The following is a 26,224-nucleotide window of genomic DNA, read 5'->3' as shown; positions in this document are numbered from 1 at the left end:
AGCGATAAATTCCAGCAAAAGGGCAGTAACAAATAGCTTTGGTCGCATTTACATGTTAAACTGCTGCAGCCATTTTCTATAACAATTCATGGTAAATACTTCAATTGCTACGGTTTGTTCTTGCACTTAATTAACAGTTTAGCAGTTAATTTGAAGAGGACCAAGAACCCCATCCACTTTTCACAAGAATTTCTGCATTCTGCGAGTTATCAAAGCTCAGAAGACACGAGTCAACCCCCCCAAATTCACACCAGTTTCAATAATGTGTTTAGGATGTCTATTATTTCCAACCAAGTGACTCACTTCTAGGGTCCGCTTATTGACTGCAACAATTAGATTTGGTTTCTAAACAAAGGAAACAGCATCTTCAGCCATAGAATCACAAGTGCTAGAAATAATTTTTAAAGAATACTCTCAATATTAGACAATCAGTAATAATGAATAAATACATAACAGATTGTAACTGGCATATAGCATTCCACCATTCGTGTTTTACTCAGTGTTTCATTTTATACTTTGTCACCTCCTAGACTGAATTAAGACATCTGATGTTCTCTGACAAACATACTCAAGCAGACACCTTCTTATTTTTCAAAATGAAGAAACCTCACATTACACAAAATACTGAAAATTCAAAGATATAATCCAGGTAGTAAACAGTGCACTTTTGTAAAACTAAAATGTGTTCTACTCTTTGATCAAAGATGAAATCCAATTCATTACTCACGTATTTACTGAGATAAGGATAAGTCACACTTATTTTTGTGTTTTGTTTTGTTCCTTTATAGCATCTACCCATCTATCTACTTTTATAGTACAATAGGCAGAATATTTAACTCCCAGAAATTTTTAGGAGCATGACCATATAGCCATTCTACAATTTAAGGAAGCCTAATGCCCACTTGAGAGAAATTTAAAAACAAACATCCCCCCTTACACACGCACACTATAGAATCTGTACCTATCATACAAAAACATTTGTAGTAAACCAGTACCCAAGTAATGGTAATATCATTTAACATCTCCTCCTCCCAGCCAAAAGACCAGCTCCATGCTTTTGGACAACAGCATCCACACATTACTTCAGTTAGGCTTTTCCACTGCAGACTAATAAATTTCTCTCAAGAAACATCTTTCTATTTCTCTCTCTGAAGCTGTGAAGGTTAACGTTTTCCCTCCCCAATTTTAAGCAGACTTTTTCTTTCCTTTCTTAGGAAGTGACCAGAGTATTTGGTTCCATACAACAATGAACCTTAAAATAAAGCTAACAGATGAACTCTCAAATACAATTATCATTGGTTTCTCATTGACTTAATTATGAACAATTCCTACTGCCCACTCAAAATAGCACTCTCAAAGAGAGCAAACATTATACTGTTAACAACAAATTATTGCTTATTTAGAATATATTGATACTATGGTTGATTAGAAGAAGCTTTCAAAGTCAGAATGTTTCTTTACACCCTTCAGCTACATGCAGCATATCACCATACAGTGACTTCTGCTGTACCTGAATGATGAGACAATAGTTTCTTTTCTATCCACTTCCATTTACAGGCTTTGTTTCTTTTTTTGTTGGTGGTTTTGCTGTTTATGTTCGGATTTATTTATTTTTTAATTCTGACAGCTTGGATTCACATAACAGTAACGTGTGGGCCACAGTGAGTATTTATATTATGCACATTGTTTAGAGGCTATTGCTACTGTAAATTGCTTAATATCAACTTTGTCCTACCCTCATATTGCATGTTCCATTGATCTGGTCAACATAATTAAAAATTGTTATTATTATACCAAGGTAGGAAGAAGCCAGTATCAGTTACCTTAAAAAGAACCTATAAACAGACACTTTCTCTAGAAAGCTACAATATTCTGTATAACCTCGTACCTCATCTTCTCTTTATAATTGAAGGCATTTTCATACCTATCTACAAGTTTACACCTGAGTTATGAGGTCACAACAGCACAGAGAGATCTGAGTCTACTGTTCCAATGCAAGCTAAACAGCCAAAGAAAAATTAAAGAACTATTTATGTGATACATTATTTATATAGTAACCATTATTGGGTTCAGAACAATAGAAAGATGGTGACTTAGTAGTAAAAGAATATTGAAAAGACACACTCCATATTTCTCTACTATAAATCATAGCTTTTTGAAGCTTTTTTGCTTTACTTGTTAGATGTGCACTCTAAGTATATTTTGCCATTTTACTGTTTGCAATACAGTTTTCTTGACCACTTCCACAATGATTGTAAACACTGCCATGGTGAAACACTTTCAGAAATTACATATTTATTGTATATTTCAAAAAGCAGGAGACCAACCTGTATACACAAGAAGTGTTTTGTGCTGTCTTTTGTTTGTTTGTTTGTTAAGTAAACTTGACTTTTTTTTGGTAGTACTTTTTTAATATTAACAGCAACTAGCAATTCCAGGATACTATGCCAGCTCAGCCACCTTTTAGTTTAACAAATAAATTTGAAATAAGTGTATTGTAATCTTAAATGTCCTTATATACTAAAGGTTGCCTCAGTAGTATAATCTTTGTCTGAGGTTTCTGAAACTGGTTTTATGTAAAATCCTTTTGGTTTAAACCTATGCACATAGAGTCTTCCTGGCAGCAAAATTATTTTTAGAAGCAGGAACTAGGAGAGAGGGAGGTGGTAAGGAAAAAGGAGTTATAGTGGAAAATGTCTTGCTTGCTTGCTCATTTGAACAATTAACACATTTTTGAACACTCTCTGATATTAAATAAATGGCTTAAATTCTATTAAATGCAGCTAATCAAATTAGAGTTCAAATTAAAAAAAAACTGAAAACATCTTTTCCCCACTAAATTAAAAGGTTATAAAACTGCCCTCATTAGAGCTATTTTGCATACAACAATTACATGAAATATTCTTTAAAGAAAAAAGCTCTGTTACAGTTCAAAGCAGGACATGCAACAGGGTTTTGACATGTGTGCACAGTAAAATCACTGCATTCACATCCCTAACTCACTACTAACCAATATAAGAGAATGAGGGGCATCCTTTTTAACGACCTTCCCACCTATTTTTGGGAAGCACTGTCCTCTCTCTCAGCTCTTTCATACAGCAGAGGAGATGGTAGAAAATCCGCAACTCACTGCAAAGAACAAAACACAAAGCCCAAGGGAAGAAAACTACAGAACTCCCTTAGGGGGAGATTATTTGGGACTGGTATGGTGAGAAAAATAATTTCATATGGCAGGGAGCCACAATAGCTATCCAAACATGTGATTCCACAGGTATGTATGCAGTTCAGAATGGGTATACTGAACCAGAACAGGATTCATTTCTCATCTGCAGATCAGAAATAAAATGTGAAATAGTGCTCTTACAAAAATCAACATTCTTTCCCTGAGGCAAGCAGTCACTACTGAGGAAAGTATCCTTATCCTGTATTGTATAGGCACACAATGAAGACAAAAATCTGAGATTAACCAACCAAAGGATTTGACATAGTTAATTCCTGACTCTGTGATTGACAAATAATATTTTTTTCCTGTATTTCTACACTGAACATTGATTTAGAAGATTTCCATTCACAATTTATGCCTTCTATCATTTAAGCTTGTAGTATTCTAAAATGAAATTTAATATGTAAAGGAATTAAAAAGGAAGAGGGTTATCATAAAAACTGTATCTGACATCAGTGTACAGTAGTTCATGTATATAGAAGAGTATCTTCCATGCTACCTGTACATGCAAACATGTAGAGACATTTTAATTTCTAAGAAACTTTTATGTACTATTTTTAAACAAACAGATCTAAAACTTTTTTATTATTATTATTTTTTGAACATACATTTTCTTACTTCAGCAAGTTTATCAAGATGGATAAATAAAGAATGATAATGTTTTTAAAAGGCTGTTGTAAAAGTAAATAATTGTCTCTAAAACAATGGCTGTAGTTTGCTTTATAGGACAGTTAATAATTTGCAATGTGATTTGTGTTTTGTTTTGTTTTTTTTTTCTAAATACTAAGCAAAATATTAAGGAAAAACATGTATTTGTGGAAATCACCTGTGATTGTTCCATTTCTGCTTTGTTTAATTTGATGCCAAGGATGTCAGCAGCAATTCTCTGAAAACACAGGAAGACCTATGGAAAAAAAAAATTAAATCGCATTTAAATGATTAAAAACAGACATCCTCAAAGTTCTTTCAAATATATCAAACCATTCTTGAACTGTAAACAATGAGATATACAAAATTATGACCTGTGCAAAGCAGATCTGAAAATAACCTCATCTGGTACTTTCAATTTTGTTTAAAAATTGGAGAAAATAATTCAACAATGGTATGAGGAATGAACAGTATGCTAGATTGTTAGGCAACACTTCTACTCTGCCTCCAGAGACCTAAGTTTAAACAAGCTTTTACACAACCCACCTCTCAAATACCACTCTCAGTGCTATAAAATATGAATAAGGGTATTCACTAATGTTTAGCACAAAATATTTTACCGGTGTATTGTGCAACAGAGATGTAGATTTCTGAAATTAAGAACAACGGAACTGTGCATCAATATCACCAAAATCTCTGCTGCACACATTTTTAAAACATTATGAACACAAAAGCCAAGCATACATTTGTTCAAGAGCCTTACAAAACATTAAATGTGTTATACTGAACAGAAGTATTTAGGAAATAAGCAAAATGCTGTATGGCATGAAACAGCCTAGCAGAGTTAGACTTCAAACATGGTTTGAAGATAACATTGGGAGGCAAGGCTATCTTAAATAACTCCTTTACCTTCATCTCAATACAGTCCACCAATCTTACTGTTTAGGCAGCTGCATTTTAAATCACATTAAAGAACACAACAGATATTAAACAGGAACAGCTTACGATTGTACTGCTGCTGAACTCGCTGCATTGTCAAGCTACTATCTACGTGGCTGTGCCATGGTGCACACAATCTAACCCCCCAGCATACCTTGCTTTTCATCGTACAGACACCACCCCAAAAAGGTAAGGCCTGTGTAAGTGCTTACACTCCTTTTCAATGAAAAGTCAAATAAAAATACCATTCATGCAGTCTTTTCTTACAGCTCAGATGGAAATTGGTAGCACATAAGTGGCAGAACCAACAAGCCAAAGTAGCTTCCAAAAATCATTTTTCTTTCTCTGCCCTCCTTGGTCTAGTATTGGTCTATTTTACTAGCATCCACACAGCAAGGAAGGCAACCTGAAGCAGGCAGACCTTCTCCAGAGACCTACTTTAAACCCGCACCAGGCTCTCAGGTGTACTAAACTAGATCACCTACCATGAGGATTGTTTTGTTCACAAAAACATGAAGCATGAGTTCAGCCCTTTAGGTAGGCAGTTTGAGGACAGTGAGACGGTTAAGCTGCAGCAAGTCTTTCATGAAGATCAATTCTCCTCTGAGGAGACATTTGGGTTTTTCTAAGTATATAAAATTATCTTCTGCAAATGAGATTTGTTGAAAGATCTGAGGTAAACCAAATAAATCACTCATCTACCTTAACTGAGTATGTAGACTCTCTAGTCTCTATCCACAGTAGCAACAGACGGCCTCTTCTCAAATCACTGGCAATCACCCTGTCTTTTCCACACAACTACCCAAGTATATTAACTAGGAAGATTTTGAAAGGCCAGTGTGCAGTAGTAGGTAGAAAGAGTTAATTCAAATCTATACCAAAACTCAAAATGAACTACTGTAAACTATAGCTCATACCTTCTTTTGTTAGTAGCCATTTAAACAGAAACTTCTGGTAATGTTTTCTAGGTATATTCAGATTTACTTTTGTTTTTAAACAGCAAAGTTAAAAAGTATAATCAGTATATATAGTGGGATGCTGCTTCAATTCATGAATCAATTAAAAAGACATAATAAAGATTCCTTCATAATTTATAATGTTAACTATACAATCTTATAAAAAATGCTGGTTTCTCCTACTACCAGTTCCCACCAAACAGTTGTCCTCCTTGAGAAATAAATAGATTTTATCATATGCAAGCTTCACTGCATAAGTATCATAAAATTTTTCTTCTTCTTCTAGCATAAAAAGCCATTTTCACATTTAAACAAAAAAATACGCCAAAGATTAACACAAATTCTAAGGAGGAATCAGGATTCACTGCACTTGTATCAGCAGTATAACCCAATAATTAACTTATAAAATTGGCAATCCATTGTAGAAGTAAATGATCTTTCATCAAAGATCTTAAAACAATCAGTGAGTCCACATGTGTTACAGAACTGTACTTCCATATAATTGAACATGGTCTTACCGTTCAATAACATTAAAATAAAGCAAATTATGTTGTCATAAATAACATTACTGAGACAGATACAGATTTTTTTTTTTTCATGGGAATGAAAAGTCATTGGGCATATGACAGAAATCAAGCAAAACAATACAACGTGATTTAATCTGACTGATACAGTTAACTGAAAGAGACCTTTTCTTATATACACTTCCAACTAAAACAAATATGCCAGTTAGGTCAGAATCAAATGATTGTTCAAAAATGCACTCTGCAAAGCATTACAAATACCAGAATGTTCAAATTTCAATGGACCCACAGAGAGAATGACTCCTGGCTCAGGACCCATATTAAAAACTGTGATCATAACAGGATCCTGTGACTTTATTGACTATTAAAAGCTTCTGTATTGATGCTCTAGAGATGGAACTTCACCTGGAACTAAGGTATATGTTTAGCTAAAGGCTGACAGCAGAGATCCAGCAGGTCTCATTTCTCATTCTGACGTACAAGCCAGAGCATTTCCATATTAAGATCTATACCTCAAACCACAAATCAGATGAGAAGCCACTGTAAGAACATACACACTCATAAAAAGATCTATTTTCATGCAAGCAGGCTGGCAAAAAGGACCTGCAGTAGCCAGAGTTCTTCAGTGTTCGATATGTGAAGTATAATAAAACTGGTACATCATATTTCAGAATAACAGCTTTCTAAAAATAAAAAACTACAAGGACTTTATTTTCATACTTACAGAATCTCCTGTCTTGGCCGACACGAAATGGCTACTGAAATTGTTTTCCTGACAAAATCGTTGGTGCTTGTCAACTTTCACTGTGCGCATATGCTCCAAATCAACTAAAAGCAAGTGGAAAAAAAGATAAATTACTATAGTAGAGACCATTTATTTAGTTACCTGTCTTAGAAAATACATTCACTGGAAATACATCAAATGTAATCTTTTTCATTGCAGATGTATGCAAAGGTACATTTCTTTTTATAATCTTATGCCAGAAAACAATAATAATAAATAAAAATGAAACCACAATTAAAATTGTGCAATCAAATGCAACGAATTCATATCTGAACTAAAGGACAAACTTATTTCTGGATTCACACAAGCAATTTGTAAAAACTTTCCTGCTAACTACATGGAAAAAAAAAAAAGACTGAATTAAATTGTGTGCATTCTATTTGCACGCATGATGTATGCTGGATATCCATTGTAATTTAAAGACTCTTCTAAAATAGAGTTCACAAAGTACAGCTGAATCTACATATTTTTTCTAAGTTACAAAAAATGTAAATGAGTTGTAAAGAATTTATTGCAGAAAACGGTAGAGCAAAAACATTCACTGTAATAAAAAAAGAACTGAATAAAAACATTGATGTGCTTATTTACTTGTACATGAAGTTTCAATACCACAAAGGTATGGTTCCAAAAATTAAGAATAGTAAAATGCGTATTCAAGAGTCTCACACATTTTCATTTTTATCATTTTATAACCATTGGAAGCAGCGTAAAGCTTTCAAATGGTATTTTCTGTTGAAAAGCCCTGGTTGCTTACAACGTAACATGGAACTCAAGTCTCGCACAGGTTTTATTGTGTACATTCCAGTTTCTCCAAATCTGATCCTAAGGCAACTGGAAACTATATTGAACAGTTTCTCTTTTTATTGCATTACAGTTCCTATAAGGGTGTTGACTCAATGCCGTCAAATTATAAGGCAAATATATTCAGAAGGATTTAAGGACAACCAGGCTCTTTGAGTCAATACAGGAAAAAAAAACTTAAACTGATTTCCTGAGGAAGGGACCCAACTGACTTGTAAAAACTTGTAATTTGCAAATCTAGTAAGCCTGCATAATAGTGTCATTTGATTATCAGCTGAAAAATGCTCTCATACTACATAAAAGGCTTTATTTTAAAATGATATGGAGGTCTTTAATTTGTAGGCTCTGGAGATTTTCTCTTGGAGATTTTTAGTCTAACAGGGGATTCCTATATCCCATTTATACTGCTTACTTTGGTTAATGTGGAGTTTTTGCCACATATTACTGTTCCTTGCACATCAGTAAGGCCTTGTTTACAAGAACAGGCCTAAAATCATCCAGTTACCACAGGCATTAATTTGTGAAGGACTAAAATACTAAGCTATTAACGCGAACGTTTGTAGTACAGTATTTCATAATACTAAATGTAGGTTATACAGTTTCACAAAAAATAGAAGAACAAATACATTTATTAAGCTAAATCTCAAAGTCGATAAAAAAAACTCATGCAGTCTGTGTAACAGCTACTTAACTTTTTTCCTTTAAGAATAACTACTGGGAGAGAGCCTCTGTTGAAATGCTTTTTGAAAACAAAACAAAAAAAAGCACAGCATGCTGTCTAAACCATGTCATTGTTAACTATTAATTTTACTCTTTATATATTATGCTAAGTGGAGCCTGGAAAGCACAACAGTAAGATTAATCTTTTGGGAAAAAACAATCAATAAATATTTTCTTTATATTTATTTGAAGAACCTTAACCCCACCTCCAAATTTCACATCATTGTATTTCTTCAACTATATCACAACTCCAAAAACCCACACACAATTACAATTTAAAGACAACCATTGATCATATTTACATGGTATCTGATGATACCATGGCATACTTATGTGAGTTTGTGCTTACAGACTTACAAGTTACAATCTCTTCCCCAAGAAGGAAAGAATACAGACCAGAGGAACACAGGAGCATGCAGAAATGTAAATGAATTTTCAAGAAGAAAATGCCTCTGCCATTTAGGAAATCATATCCCCAAATGCTTCCTATTTGCTATTCAAGCAATATCAAAAATATATATTGTCAGTGGAGCATATATTTTACTATAGCAGAGAAATTAAAGCACATATGATCCCAGAATCTAACAGACTGGAAGTGAAAATCAAAGTGAAATTGCATTTCTGAATTTTGTGCAATTTTCAGTCCCTCTCCCCCACTTAGGAGTATTTCAGCTCAAGCCTTCTGAATTATGAGCAGTCTGCTGTGAACTGTACAGTTAGTGTTATGCTAGATAACTGCCAGGTAACTGTCCATGTGCAGACTCTCAGCCCACAGTAAATGCAAGGCAATTCATGTTACATTAGCCCTCAATGAAAGAGGGCACAGTTTTAGTACAAGAAAAGGGTTTTCAAGCGTTAATAAATATTTAACTATAAAAGTTGCTGTTTGCAGTCAATGAAGGACGACTATGCTAACTCAAATTACCTTGCATTGCCACGGCTAAGGGCATAATCATAGAGAGTCACTGAAGATCAGCTAAAATGAAGTGAATAATTACCCTCCAGTCCTTTTCTTTTTTCTTTTGTTTTGATTTTTTGAACATCTGACGTTGGTCAGCTAAACAGGCAGAACTCCTGGTTACCAGGAGATAACTCTTGTCCAGCTTTTTTTTTTTAGACATCACAGTAAAAGACTGTAGGAGGGATCTGGATAAGAAAAATGATCTTCTGAATAGATGTTTGTAAGGAATGTAGGAACTTCATAGGAAAAAAAAGAAAAACAGCTGGCCAATATGGGCTGGTATGATGAGCCAGTTAACAGCAGGAACGGGTATCTTTGGGATGAAGGATGACAACGAGGATGCACTTAAGCCATGAAAAGTTTAATGGCAAAGACAAATAACTTTTGGATAGAAAGAAGAGAATTATATACATAAATACTGTTTGATTTTACAAACCAGGAAAATGATCTTGCAGAATATTCTAAATGACTAGATAACATTGCGTTTGCCAAAATGAAGGAATTTCAGCAATTACAATGCAAAAGAAGAACGTTTTAACTGTGATAGTTATCATAGGCCGTATCTAATGAAGGTCACAAAGAAAGAATGTGCAAGATTTGGACATGGATTGAACACAAACATTTAGAGAAAGGCCAAGAGAAAAGTTTACTTGCCAGATGGTTCAATCATCCTCCTCATCTGAAGTGAACGAGGGAGAAGACAATAGCAAGAGGAAATTAATAGCTCCATTTTTACCAAGTAGAATTTAAGTTTATGGCTAGAAATCCACAATCAGATATCAAAAGGAGACACAAGGATTTTGTTTGAAAAGGGAAAAGAGATTTATCTGTTCACAAACATTGCAATCCTAAAATACATACATGTTACAAACAGGTACTCTAGTTAAAGCACTTGCATACAAACTGTGTTATTAATAAATAATGGTTTCTGTCCATAAAAAGCTAAAAAAGATGGGTAATTTTAAAGAATATAGCAAGAATATTTCTTTTATCTATCATCTTTAAAACTCTAAAGTTTCAAAGTAAAGCAATAGTTAAAATCTAATAGGAGTACAAGAACATTCCTCAGCTATAAAGGGACCACTTAGCACATTTGCATTAAATGGAATACTTTTAAATCAAACAGAGTAATAGACCACAATAAAATTGAAAGCAGGAGAAGCAGAGTAATATTACAACCAACGGGAGTGAGAGAAAGGTCCCGGTATTGTTTCCTGACTGGCCAGATGAGGACAGAAAGAGGGGCTCACAGAATCACAGAATGGCTGCGGTTGGAAGGGACCTTGAAGATTCACGTAGTTCCAACCCCCCTGCCATAGGCAGGGACGCCACCCACTAGATCAGTTTGCTCAGGGCCTCACCTAACCTGGTCTTGGTCTCATCAGCCCCCAAAGTCATACTGAAGTCCTCTTCTAAGAACAACACAGGTTGCTGCCATTTGGTCATTCTTTATTCTTGAAATACACACTAAAAGTTGGTGTGACAACTACAGAAATACCGTTGTTCCCAGATGCGCTCCAAAAATTATCTCCACTGTCTTATTTTTCCTCCTGTGCAACTCTGTTTCTAACTAGTCAAGAACCTAACTTTTTGTTTCTCAGGGATCAAACTAAACATCTACCTTCAAATTGTCTGGTGTGAAGAGTCACTTCAAGCAAAGCTTGCAGATAATTGCTGCTCCTTAAGTAACATATCTATAAATATAGTATGCACAGATATCCCATACAGATAATGGCACAACAGAAGTAGATTGGGAACTTCATAAATTCAGCTAGATACATGTGGAACTCAGATGAAACTAGAATAGATCAGAGTCTGCTGCAGAATTGGATGAGACTTGCTGTAAGACTTGCTTCTCATGAACTCTGCAGAGTTCAGTTCTGATCTGTAGCTGAGACCAAACAGAGTTCTAGTGAAGTGAACAAAGAAAAGAGAACCAAGGGGAGAGGTCTGGATCTCCCACAGAAGTCCCAGAGATATTCCCTCCAAGACATTCCTGAAGAAAAGCAGGTAAGAAGAAAATTGCAGAATCAATATAAGGAAAATGATGTAAACATCATCACTGTCACTTCTTGAAAAGTAAATGACAATTCAAAGAAGACAAGAATAAAAGAGTAGGTTTAAGTCAGAACTGGAGAAAATTGATTAGGTCCTTTCTTCAGGTGACAGGTAAACAACTTTTTCATCATCCTTCTAATTGCTGATATACATCGCTGAGAGACAATGTTAACTTAAAACAGAAAAGGAAACAGAGTAGATGTATATTTTAAATGATTGTCTGCAAGGCTAGACATATACAACATTTGAAAAAATTCTGAGCAAATACTTGAGAAAATATAAGTTGGTCTACTGTAAGACAAATTCTTATATAACTTCACACAAGTATTTAGGAGTAAGCCCCAGACATCTGACTTTATTGGTTAGCAGCAAGGAAATACAAAGACACTACAAAGTGCTAGCTAACACACAAATGAGCGTCTTACGATCTCCACCACACATAGCCATTCAATAGCAATTCAGTCTTGATTAATTCTGCTATTTTTACTTGAGACTCTGAAACTACTAAAGGTAAACAAATTAATGTCAAATGTGTTTCTGTTACACTATTTTTATTATACGTATAGACCACTCTAAGATAACAGAGGCTTGCAACAAGCCGCTTCACACCACTGTGCAGGAGCAAGAGATCATCCTTGTGGGTCCCCTCCAGCTCAGGATATTCTGTGGTTCTATGATTTCCATCCAATACACCTTATACATGGAAAACCAATAGTCAAGCAGTATAAATACTAGTTTAGTTCACTGAAATGAACTACCACAAACATAATTAGCTCACCAGAAGTAATAAAGTAATGCTTCAAGTAATAAGTGTGATATCAAATCCCAGAGCTGTATTGTCTAAAATTATGGTACTAATAAAATATGTATAACAATTTACAGAATAATACAACTGGGAAAAACAGGAAGCCAGTAAACATTTTACAATATGCATCATTAACCAGTGAAATGATGAATGTTCTGGTTTCGTCATCTTTCAAAACACAAATAATAATAGTTTATTTTGATTTAAATATTGTCACCAAAGCAAATAACTGCACATACTTTAAAAAGACACCAGAACATCATTCATGCAGAATCTAAAGGCTGCTACTTCTGCTATTTATCTCCCTTTCCCAGAGGACTGCCAGTGTCTTCTTTCATAACATCATTGACGAAGAGCTCCATGTAAAACTAGAAGCTTCCTTTAAGTCAGAAAACACACATTTTTTCAAGAATCTTTCTTTCAGGTAAGTCTGGAAGAAACACAAACATATAACTTGTACAGGTACTTCCAGACAGCTGAAAAAAATAGTGACAGTACTTGTTCAGAGTGCCATAAACAGCTGAGTGGCATGCATAATGCATGTTAAGCAAGTCTGAATGTTTAATAGTTTGTTGGCATTTCTCCTGGACCCTGAGATTATACTTGCAAACTATAAGGCACTATACAGTCATTTCAGTTGATAATACCAGTGATAACTAACCTTGCTAAACCATGTGTATGAAAAGAAACATTAGAGTTCAGAGTACTTCAGCTAAAAAAAGACACCTCTCCACCCAAATCTGACAGTCTTTCACTTTCAAAGCTTGCAAGTGTAATACCTATGAGGGAATCTGTTATAAAGGGCTGGTTCTCCAGTTTAAGCTGAACTTATTTATTGATAATTACAGTATTTACCATTAAAATTTGTATTAACACTTACATAAATTTACAACTATCTTGATCCATAATTATCATGCATAACTTTTATATTTTAGTATAATTAAGGGTGGTTTGAAAGTTATGAGTAAACATCTATATTAATCTATGGTAGTGCACAAAAATATATTCTTTTATAGTGTGCTGTGAAAAACGAAATATAAATCTTTCTGCAAAGTATTTGCAGCTGTTCACACAAGGTATACAATTACATAATGTTTAAATAATGAGCTATCACAATTAGCCCACACAGACATGACAAGTAAAATGCTTTAATAATTTATTAATTTGATTTACATGTGCTTAAAATTATGTACATATTTTCCCTTCTAAAAATACTCCAGGGTCGTAAAAAAAAAGGGGGGGCTGTATATGACATTTTTTTTCATCCTGTTTCTGTTAAAATTTCAGACTGATTTCTTAAGAACAAACCTAGCCTGAGCACCTGAAGCCCTGACAGCCCAGTGCAGACAGCAGTGCTACACGGTATTGTCTTCACGCAGCATGCACGGCTGATGCAGAGCATGAAGGCTCTGCTTTGCCTCTACCTAAGTAAAAGTGCCTGAAAAAGGGAATATAAAGGGGCTTTCTCCGAGATGTACGCTATTCAATAAAGCAGAAATCCCTACACATGCTGGGAGCAGGGCAGTGGGCTCTGCAGACCCCTCAGCAGGGCCCAGCCTGGTCGGCCCCACAGCGCCGGCCACCAAGAGCCCTCCAGGCCTCGTCTGCACTAGACGATACCACCCAGATTTTCTTCCAGCCCTGCCATCGCTCCGAAGAAATAGCAAAAAAAAAGCAACAACAAAAAAAAAAGAACTTCCCCAGCTTTTTATTGCACAGCTTGCCAGTAACCTTCTCACTAAAAGATGCAGCTATTTAATTAAGCCCTAATTTTTCAAGAGAATTTGAATGGGTTACTTGGAACTTCAAGCAAGTGCACTTTCATTTTCTAATTAGACATAAAGGCTCTTTCTGTGTAAATAATTATCTGCTATAATAATTATCTGATATTATTACTAATTATAACTAATTAATCTCTGACATAATACTATAAGACTAACCAGAATCATGCAGAAATAATAATCAATTGCAACAAATTGCAATGAGTCTGCAGTATTATCAGACTTTGTACATTACCTAGCTTTTTAAAAATCAGTTTTGATTTGGTACTTTTAAATTAATATAGCAGCTAATTTTCAAAAATCGAAATGCCAGAGTGCAAACTGCAACATTTTGTAGTTTTTTTTCTTTTTAATACTTTCCATCTTTTTCTCACACTAAAATTGTATAGCTGCCAAGAAAAGAAAACTCCTTCATGGAAGTCCTGAAAACTATGCCTCTAGTCTGATTTAAGGAAGCTCAACGAAATATAAATATAGTTCCAGTACAGATTTTCTCAGTAATTTTTTTAGGTTATCAAGAAAACATCTAGAGTGTTGATCTGGTTATACTCATGTCAGACAAACTACGTGTCACATTAACTACCTCCAGGAAGTTATTCCAAACACAAAATAAACTGTTTATGCCCCTTCTCAGATAGATAGCATGACAGATTGTTATTAGTTGAAGACAGATGAAATACATTAATTTGATTGCAAGCATGTGTTTACTTTCTCACTGTCATGTACACTCTACTGCTGATGCTTCCCTATGAGGATGTAGTAACAAATCAAATGTTGTATTAGAAGACTTGCTAAGGCAGAATAATAATAGCTGGTGCTGTACTTTAATACTTAAAAAACTATACTTAACATTTCCAGCTACAACAGGAAATCACTGGTTTCAGAAAGAAAAAAATGGATAGCTTAAAAACTCTTGTGATTTACACAAAGCATTGTAACACTTCCTCCTCTAAAAAAATCAGAATTATCAGCAAACATGTATGTCAACCTTATAAATGTCAAATCTATGATCTGAGCTCTTTCTGATCCAAGACATGAATTTCTACAGAAACAATATAAAAAAATGTATGCTTAATACGGGAAATATAAGGTGAGCAATCCCCAGGTCTCTTCAGTTAAAAGCAGAAAGGCATCTTGTCCATGAAGTGAGGTTTGCCTGCTTTCAGGCATACCTCTCTTATGGGCCTGCATTTATTTGTACAGAGCTTATGTGGAATTCTCTTTCCTCTCAAAGAACGACATATAAAAAAACACAAAATTTGTGATGAGCTTATGTGATAAAGGTAAATGAATAAAATCAGGTTGGTCCTAACAGTTCTTTCTAACGTAGGAAATAACAAGAAAGCAAGCCAGAAGCAGGCCTTTCCACCTCAGCGCACCCAGTGCAGCTGACAACTGAGGACACAGTGGGACAAGATTCTCACCTAATAACAAGCGTGTATAACATTTGGTAGCTGACAGGTCATTTTTAAGAAGATAAGTTAACCTTTGCAAATACAAACAGCAGGCATCTTTTCATACCAAAGTAAAATTTATTGTGAAGGGGAAAAAATACACCAAAGTTTCTTTTCAAAACTAAGCTGATGATCGGCTGACACAGCTTGAAGAGACAGTTAAAGAGAATGCATTTTTTTTTTTCTCAGTTAGACAATTCCCATTTTTATTTTTCAATACATTCTTGGCAGAAATTTTTGCAACCATTTATCATTTGAACAGACTACGATTACACTAATAGTTACAATCCAATGTCCACTGTTAGGCACCTATACTCCTTATCCCTACCCCTAGTGAAGATGTTTTTGGAAGCAAGTATTCAAAAGAGATATTATTAAACAAATATAGCAATTGAGCTACCTTGTAGTATTAGCTTGGGATTAAAATAATACTGGAACGACTCTCCTATTTATTTATTTTTCTTTTAGAAGGGTATCATAAAGACACACAAAGCAAGAGGAGGATGAAATGCATCTCCCTGTCCTGCAACTCCAGTGAGACTAAGTGCACTGAAGATATATCTGTATTGCAGACTGTGACATAACAAAGAGATGACCAAGTAAGTGCATTAACCTGGTCACAAAGGGTGTAGACGCGGCAGCCCAGATGAACTTACCATGTACCTCTGTTTACTGTCTGCAGTGTACATAGCTAAACAAGCAGGCCCTTAGGGTAAGTTTAAGACATCAGGTGCGGGTGTGTATGAAAGAACATGAAACGTTTTTTCTGGATAGTGTTATGGAGAGTGAACAGCCTAGTGTGAGCAAATTGATGCCACTCTCTCTCATAAGCATCATCTCACAGGGCTTTAACCTTCTTTATTTTCACACCTTTGGTTAATTAATTTTTACTTTCCACAATGAAATGTGTGCTAAGATTATAAACTACTCCAGGAAAAAAAACATTTGTTCACTGTTGCTTTTTATCTAGACAGTCAGATTCTTACACAGCCCTTATCACCATCATTTAGAAGCGCTCTGCAATTACTAACAGATCATTTGCTGACTAATTCTTTTCCAAGTAAATTAGGCAAAGACTATCTGTATTTTCACAAATGAAAAATGAAACATGTACGAAAAGATAAATTTGAAGCCTTGCCTAAGATCACATGAAGTTTCACTGAACCATGATTTTACCGCTTTATGCACTAAATCATCTTCATCTTCTTTAATGCTTGTGGCTGGGTCTCCTAATCCTTGTGCCAATAAGGACTTTGATAGCAATTAGTTCTTCTTCCTTATTAAGTTAAAGCTGCTAATTTGGACTCAAACATCTTTATAAATAGCTATTTCCTGGAGATAAAAAGAAATGAGAGTGGCCAGACCAGAAGAACACCTCCAGCTGGATTTTCCTTGCTGTATTAATTTGACCATAGAAATCACTGGGCAGGCACAATGGCCAGCATGGCACACAAACACAGTCGGGAAAGACTTATTTACTGAACAATGCCAAGAAAGCAAAACAAAACAAATCAACCTATACTCACGCAAACCATAATCCAGGATGCCCAGCATCAACACATCATACAGGGACTGGAATTCCAGTCCCCTCCGGCCAACTCTAACACACTGGCACTAGACAATGAAAAGGCTAGCGGAATTAGATATAGTACCATAATAGCATTAGGGTGACCATCTCAGGGACATAGCAATTCTGTTAATTAAGTACTGAAGCTCTACTGAAATACAGCACAAAAATCTGTAGTAATTATTTTGTATTTCTAAAACTCCAGCTGCAGCATTTCTTCTCACATACTTAAAAGTTTCTACAAATAATAAATGCAATATTTCACTTTTTGTATCCAGCATAACGACATAACTAAGTATAAACACTGAAAAAAAAGCTGTAAATGGTATTTCATTTTCTAATTGCCAGTGTTTCAGCAATACTTTGAAAGAAAAAGTTATGCCATTTAGAATCTACATTTTCTCTCAGAAATACAGAACAACGTATGAGAAGTACAGAATACTTGATTCATGCTCTTGTAAGAAAACTTTTAACACTGATGACTGCAATATGCATTTTTAAATGTTCATAAGAACTCCTCTGTGCAAATGAATTTCTATGAGCCTAACTTCAAAAACATATGCTGCTCTTTAGATTACACATTAACATTTTTGGAAGTAGTTTTCAAATTTTCCCACACTGAACTTTAATAACTGACCAAACACTCTGAAACAAAAGTTACTGACAGAAAAACAACAACTGTTTTTATTCAGCATGAACTTTTTTTAAATCAGAATTACTGAAACAACATTAGAAACTGCTTATATTGATAGAGTTGAACTACTAATGACAAATTGCTAGATTTCAATAGCTTTCTTCACAAAATAATTTCCCTCCTTGTAATATTTGATCTGCTTTTTAGGACACAGATTAAAACAAAGTGTTTAAAAATGTGGATTTTTCATTAATTCAAGTGGAGATGTTCTTGATCTTGGTTTAATTTAACAATTTCATAAACTCAATAGAGTGTAAAAGGAATGTATTACAGTACTATGATGACTGAAATTCAAAGCTCAGTGATTTTTTTAATGTGGTCTTTAATACCTTAGTGAAGACATTAAGTTGTAATGTAGCAAACATTCAGAAGATGGTGCTAGTCCAATATATCTGCAAGCCACAGATGGATCAGCTTCTCTTCATCTCTCAAATATTTTAACTAATTTTGATGTATCTACTACCTCATGGCTGAATTTATCAATAGCAGGAAAAGGTATAATTACCTTTAGTTAAATGCTAAGAATGCTACTAAATAATTTCATCATTCAGAAATTCACAAAGATTTAGTGGATTGACAACCAACAAATATAAATTTCATTATAATTTTGTCAGCTCAGGGTCTTGGGATCTTTCTGGAGACTTCTGTGTTTCTTAGATCCTACCTGCAGTCACTCACTCCCATCCATCTTCTACAGGCAACAAGAGTTTCTGGCCACAGTTTCAAGACAAACCAACGTCAGCACCAAAGCTCAAAAAATATCACCGTCCTGTCTCACTCCTGGTTTTTCATTCCCACCCTCATGCCACAATGCACTTACTCTCTTCTCACCAGCTTACGAGGCCACACAGCTTGTATGAGCTTATGAAGCTCAATGGGCTGATCCATGTCAAAAATAGCCATTTCTTTTTTGCTATCTTCTGTTTAACCCAGATCAAGTCACCCATCTGATTTCCTGTGGGGTACCAGTGCTAACTTCAAGCTGTAAACCAGCTTTATCACAAAACCAACCACCATGGAACTAGAGCCTTCAGGAACTCTGATGGGTTGAATTCCTGTCAGCACTCAAAAGAGCAGGCAAGTTAATAAAGTCAGTCTCACTACTGAATACAGAAAATTAAATCTTTCATGTTATTAAAAGTAGATATCTCCTTATTAAGGGATTAGATGCAGTTTGTGACTACATGGTTCTTTGTGGTTTGTTTGTTTTGTTTTTTTATTACACTGAAGTGTTTGGCACATTTGCAGTTGTGCCTATATTCAAGCATTCTACAGCATCTTGTAAGCAAGGTACAGTTGTACAGGTCATTTCTTCCAAAAATAGGAAGTCCAGACATACTACAACATCAAGGTAAACGCTTTATCCTTACATAGCACTTCCTGGAACAGTTTTCTCAACAGAACGGGTAGGAACAAATCTCAGAGTAATATATTTTACGAAGACATGGAAATGAACCATTAATAAGATATTTCTTCCTATAAAAAGCATTTACCTAATAAATAACACTTCCTCACAGGAGCCACTTCAGCATTCTTAATGGCCGCTGCTGCATCCATCTATACAGACTGTTTCTCCAGGTATATTTCTGTTCATTTCAGGCCAAACAGACACATTAAAAAACTTGAGTGTGGTGCTTTCATCCAATACTCTTGAATTGCTTGCTCCTAACAGAGCCAACCCAGGTCACCTCCAGGGCCCTTCCATGCCTGATTCCATTGTTGCTTCCAGAAGATGTAATAATGGGTTGGAGACACTTACTGCTTCTCCTACATACCCCTCTGGGAGCTCTCCCACAACAAAAATTATAAATGAACATGAAATCATTCACTAGGATATAAAAACAAGCCTTTAATGTTCAAAGATCAGTCCAAGTCAGTATTATTGTTATTATAATAAAACTCCAGCATTAAGCAATTTAAAACATCACTTCAGTTCTTCTTCCAAACTTTTTCCAATGTAGATGCAAGATTGGCACATATCTGAGTGAAATTACTCAGTTACTAAGCAATTTATTACTGCTTAACTGTTCCATGTGTATCAAATCCTCCTTGACAGCAGCCCAGTTTTTCTTCCATTTGGAAGCTTTTGTAACTAATTATTAACAAGCCAACCTGTTTTCAACCGGCAGTGAAAAATTTTATAAGAAAGATTTTATAAGAAAAAAGTAAAACTGCTTAGTAAAGAAACATAACATACTTTAACTATAAAATGAGAAAATAATATCAAACATATTCAGATCGTTGATAGTAAATTTATGAGCTATTTGTTAAATCAATCTGTGGCAATTCAAAGGCTACAAAGAACTGAATTCAGACTATCTATATTTCAACAATAGGATCAGGCAGTAGAAATAGGTCTGTACAAATCTTTCACATTTGCTATCTCACATATTTTAATATACTAAGCAGTTACCCAGGCAAATAATAATAATAATAACAATAATAATTCCACTCAATACATCTACTAATAAGGGATTCATGATGGTATGTGAAAAGTTGTTCTCATCTCCAGGTAGAATGAGCATATAGCTTGTTTCTTCTTGACAAATTTCTATCATGACATGAACACTTCGGTCCAAAAATTCATTAACTTAATTGAAAACTATAATTGATTCAGATGCTGAAGAAAAAAATGTAAAAAGTCTTCTGCCATATTTGTATCTACTATTTCTCTAAGCAAACTAAAAACATCAATTAGTTGATAAACTAAGAGTACACTTATATTGCAACTTTACAGTATTAACCAGCCCCAGATGAGCAAGGGGAACCAACTCATCAGGCTAGTTACAAGGGACTGAACAAAAAGCCAAACTTTGTCTAAGACTTAAAAAGCTACGTAATACATAAAGGATCCAAAGACATAAGAAAAATACTTTGTAAATTATTTAATTGTTATAGATTTAACAAAGCAGCCTCTATACTCTTTTTCTGAACTACCTCAGCCACCTGGCTGTGCAGAGCAATCCTATTCCCTCAGACTCTGCTAGTTTCCCACAAAAAACCTACTTCAAGAAATGTTCAGTAGCTAGCTTGTTCATGCTAGCTTGAAATTAGGGTTAGAAAATTGGTCATTTCTTCAGCAGTTTAAGCTAATTGCAAGTCAAATGGATGGTCCTGGCTTTCCCTCTGCTGCTGGCCAAGCACTTCCAAATCTTCTCATGTGACAGCACCACCACAGCACAAGATAAATCCGTAAGTTCATTCAAATAAGAGCTCCTCCCTTTGTTCTGTTCAGTTTAGGTTGGATCAATGAACTGAACTCTCTGTGCAGTACTACCATGCCTACAGTTGACAAAAGCAAAACTGGGTTAAATCAGTTGTGAAATCACCTTCTCAGAGTCTGAGTGTTGTGGAGACACTGAGACCAGTTGAATTTCACACATGTATGCACTTTTTTTTTAAAAAAAACTTTTTTTTTCCTAAATCATTCTAAAAGCAAAGAGGATTTTAAGAGTTTCTGCCTCATTCAATTTCTATTGAAGTTAGAAAAAAGCAATCAGCTGCATCTGACTTACAGGGGAATTTAGATGCTGTAAGCGTGTTTTTCCAGATCATTTTGGTCAGTCACAACCTCAGAAAGTTCAGCAAACCCACTCTACTTTTTATAAGTAGGAGGCCTCAATGATAAGCCACACTTCCTTTGCTAGGTTTGAAAAAGAAAGGGAGAATGCATCAAGAAGTTAACAATATCTTGGGGTATGCAACCCTAACATATTATCTATGAAAATTTTAGCACAGTCCTGATAATATCTTATTTTCTTTATGACTTAATACACTCGTCTTTTAAAATATATTAAGAGGGCATAATTTCCATGGCTGAAATTTTCAGAATTAGGGTGGCAAAGAAGCTTTGGCTTTAGCTAATGGTTAGACATCCATTTAGGCTACAATTGAACATACTTCCATCAAAAACACTTTTATAAAAATGTATTAAACAACACATTAGGTTTCTAGATCTTTTCAGTGAAACAAACATTTTTAACACGTTATAGACAAGAAGCTGGGTATTCAGAAGAGTGTGAGTAACTACCACAGCTGAATGTGTTCAGAGCAGATACTGTAAAGAACTTGAGAATGTAATATTAATCACTAGTGAAATATACAGTTCCTCTCTCTAGCCCACAAACTTCTTAATTATTTCATCCAAAAACTGTTGTATTTAACAATTAAGACCATTGAACATCAGCCAGAACCCAGATTCACTTATCTCAATTGTTCCCACTAACCAGCCACAAAGTAATATATATAAATTCAGCTACACAATGTAAGGCACTGAATGGCAAAACAGTGAGTGGGTTGGCTTTGCTGGCTGTTTTGGTTATTTTGGAGGTACAGGGGAAGGCTGGAGGGGCTGGAGAGCAGGAGTTGTAACTGCTCAAGGTCAGGAATATATACATGATTTTTTTTATGTCTGGTATTACCCAGTCAGTAACCTGCCTCATGGAGCAGTCAGTAACAGATATTTAGAAAGCCACATAAGCAAATAATAAGCTAATACAGTGACTGTTCCTTGATACACACCATCAGCCTGATACTACATCTCTGACCTGCTACGAATACAGCTGAAATATTTACTAGCCACTGGTGGTTCAGCCCTTCCCAAATCTTTGCAGTCCCTTTCTGAACCCACGTGCATGGCTTTTACAACAGCCAGTGATTTGGCTTTCACAGTTTAATTACTTACCATGTGAGAAAACAATTTAATCTGTTTAAGGCTTGCTGTTTAACAAAATTTCAAAAACTAAGGAAATCTCATGACAAGATGCTAAATAATTGTTCTTTAGTCTCTTCTCCACATCGTTCAGAGTTTTATACATGTATTTGTCTCTTTTTCTAATGATAAGGAATCCAACTATTTCATCTCTCTTCATACAAAAGCTGTTCCATTCCTCTGATTGTTGTTGCTCTCCTATATGCACTGTGAAGGCTGGGATCATCTTAACTTTTCCCAATTCTTGAGAATAATTCTGCAATGTATACACAAAATTCTAATTCCAATATAGGCTGAGTCCTACAGGAGCTTTGCAATACAGCACGAGGGATACTCACTGTCACATGAAGAAATGACTAACCTGGTATTTTGTTTGTTGTATTCATCTCTCCTTTCCCTTTCAGAAAAGATGGTGGGAAGTTTTTATGGAATTCTGACTAAACAATGCAAAAATGAGACAGCCAAGAAGTTGGAAACGATTAACAATCTTTTTGATTCTTGCTTGCTAACAATGATGTGAAGACAAAATAATTTCATAGAGTTAACACTGCTACCCAATACTTCTTCACTAGCTGCTCAAGCAAAGAATGCACTGGCATACCGCAAAGACAGCCATGTCAAACGAAAGCCATGCTGAGCCTTCAAACACAAAACATTAGGCTGCACACTGCAGGCTACACTCTTGGGAACAAAAGTGATACTGAAGGCAACACAGCAGCTACCAGTATAACAAAGCAACACATACCAAGCCATTTTACTGACAGCACCAGTCAGCACAGGCCATAATCCGCTGAGATTAAAAGAAAACAGACACCTCAATAACCTCAATAAAAAAACTGCAGCTTTGCAGAGATTTGAAAAGCATTTATTATCATTCTGCTGCCCCATGTTAAAGTCAAGAGACTTAATTAGAAAGTGTGGCTCAGCGGACCTCTCACCTCGGTGGCTCAGCATGAGTTACCACCAGCTTGTTCTGTCACACTCACGCTTCGCATCCATATTCCACACATAGCCCAGGCCGGTTCCACAGCCAAAAATCTGTCAGGCTTACAAAATGCATGAAGACGATTCCACAGCCAGAAGCATGCTCTGCACGAGTACCAGTGCATAGAGACATGGGAAGCTTGAGCTAAACCAATTTATTCTCCCCCTGCCATGCTGCACCGTGGGGGGACAGGGCAGACCTGTCTTGGAGGCGCTGCACTGAATACACCTCGCTTATAGAACAGACTATCACAGGCCCAGAGAGAACTTCTCATACTAATTCCAGAGATACATATATAAATGTATTAGGTCACAGGGTATTTCACACTGTAGCCCCTCACCACCAGTAAAGCCAAAGCGTTTTTGGAGGAAATCTATTTTATTTTTTGCCTCTGAAAGTTGCGGACCGGATAAAGAACTTTCTAAGTCTTTCCTCTTTCTTTTAAATAGTCGGCATCTGATTAAGTTCCTTGCATGTTTCTATCCAGCAGATTAACCAAATTTGGTAACTCAGACTCAGAATAGAAATTCTATAATTACTTTAAAATGCTGCGGTCGTGAACAGGGCTATAATACCTGTAAAATACAGTGCAAGTGAAGTATTACCCTCCTATGCCTAGACTTGGAACTCTGGAATTTCAGTGTACAAGGTCCCTCACTAGAATCAGATGGAGACAGATGTACCCACACAGTGGGTGGGCGCTGAGGTACATCAGCCCTTCCAACCTCTCTAATGAGCAATTTCCCCAGATTCAAAGCAAGTTTTCATAAAAAGTTAAAGAGAAATGGCAAGTTGCCTCCTATTACCACTGGCCTAACTGCTTGGGCTGCTGCTTCTATAAAACACAGGTTAGATTTTTTTTTTTTTTCAAAGAAAATTATTGTTAAAACCATTTGGCTGAAAGTGAAGAGCTATTGAAAGGTACAGTCAGACTGGCAGCTTGCTCTTAAAATTCCCCCCACCACTTTTACAAGTATCGTTTTGCTTGTGGCTTTTAACAGCTGTTCACACACGCCTAAGCTAGATGTGAACTTTTATTTTCCCAAAACTAAACGGGAAGCTTTAAACAGCATCTGATTTAATTTTTTTTAATTAAAAGCATAGGTTAAAAGGACCGTGGAAATGGATGATGCAGCTGTGCTGATGCCAGGGAAAAGAACTCCAGAACAAGAAGTGAGGCAGAGTAAACACACAAAGTAAGTTTCACAAAACTAAGTGCACACCACACTTACGAGATTTTGTTAGCTAATGGAAAGTTAACCCTATGTTTCTTCAGAAATATTTTCAAAAATTAAATCATCATATTTTGCAAATATAATAGAATTTGGCTATCTGCTCTGCTCTTCCCTCAGAGCAATCCCAAAATTAATTCCAGAATGAAGTGGGTTCACAGGTTCCAATATTACTCCCAAATACATCTTATGTGACACACAACTCAGCACTAGCTCACTAATATTGCCATATATTTACTGCTTTGGCTCTCAAAGGAATTTGACTTCCCGTGCACTTACATCTGTTCTTGGAATAATTAAACATTTTTAATCAGATTTGCAAACCTACTGGGATACTGAAAGATGCAAGCAGGCATGCCTAGAGGGACATTTTAAAGCACCAAAGCAACTACTGGGCAACCAGGCAATGGTTTAACTACATTTGAAAATCCCATCAGACAGCTATCTACATTTCTGAGCACTGGCAAACTCATGAAAGTTTAGTATTACTTACTAAATAGCACTATAGACCTTTTTTTAAAGGAGAATAAAAATGTCAAGCTACATATTTCTACATATACACATTACACATAGTTCTACATATACACATTAAGTTCAAAAGCGCACAATGACGATAAAATAATTCTAGATATCTTCACAGTATTTAAAGGGTCTTTTCTACTCAAACATTTAGGAAAAACATAAACATATTTTTAAGGCAGAAAACTCATAGGATTATGAAGGAAATGCCACCTTAATTCCCATGGATTATATACACTGTAGACCGTAGCAGCTCCAGAAGAAATCTTTTCCAGTGCAGTGGTACATATACTATTTAAACCAGAAGACCTTAACAGTGCATCTATCAAGTTTACTCAGCCAGAGAAGCTGCTAGAATTTTTAGATGTCTAATATACTAAAGAAGTATGCAAAACAACCTGTACTTCTCAAAAACAGATACTATTAAAAAGAACAAAAACCTGGTGTCCACACCTGGTGATGAAGCGCCAATCTATGAATGAAAAAGAAAAGCAACAACATTAAGAGCACTCCCTTTGCACCAAGTACAAGGGACTAGGTGTAGAGAGAATGGAAAGGACAAAGTAGCGTAGGAAGAGTGAGAAGTAATCCAGCCCAGACAGCAGTGCCTAGTAGAGGGAGGCAAGTGGAAAATTTTAGTGATCTCTGTTCCTTCCCATGTCCACCCGCATACAAGAGGCTCAAGGATGAGACAAAGCATTCACAACAAATTTGACCAGCTGACCTAATCAAAACCAGGAATCCAGAGTATTCTAGTCAGGTCAATAAACACACTACAACTCGGACCCCTGCCTAAGGGACATAGCTTGATACCGTCTTTGATGATACGAAGCCTTGATTTCTATTGGGTTAGTCCCTTGCT

The 26,224-nt window shown here is 35.7% G+C and overlaps 1 protein-coding gene across 4 annotated transcripts in view; it reads right to left on the bottom strand.

Moving 5' to 3' along the window:
• RAB28 (RAB28, member RAS oncogene family) overlaps window positions 1–26,224 on the bottom strand; it is a 62,050-nt gene that overhangs the window by 3,849 nt on the left and 31,977 nt on the right. For 3 of the 4 annotated variants that reach the window (XR_005819421.1, XM_040555606.1, XM_040555607.1), the window contains exons 5-6: window positions 7,015–7,118; window positions 4,050–4,127 (exon numbers count right to left, since the gene is read on the bottom strand). Coding sequence is in view for 3 of the 4 variants with exons in the window: in XM_040555606.1 (XP_040411540.1) it covers window positions 4,050–4,127; window positions 7,015–7,118 (182 nt within the window). In the remaining variant the exon portion in view is untranslated. Of the gene's footprint in view, window positions 1–2; window positions 3,327–4,049; window positions 4,128–7,014; window positions 7,119–26,224 lie in introns of those variants that run through there. The other variant, XM_040555608.1, reaches the window with a different exon arrangement.

Source organism: Cygnus olor, chromosome 4 (genome assembly GCF_009769625.2).
Source record: "Cygnus olor isolate bCygOlo1 chromosome 4, bCygOlo1.pri.v2, whole genome shotgun sequence".
NCBI lineage: Eukaryota > Metazoa > Chordata > Aves > Anseriformes > Anatidae > Cygnus > Cygnus olor.
This window is presented reverse-complemented; position numbering and strand designations above follow the sequence as displayed.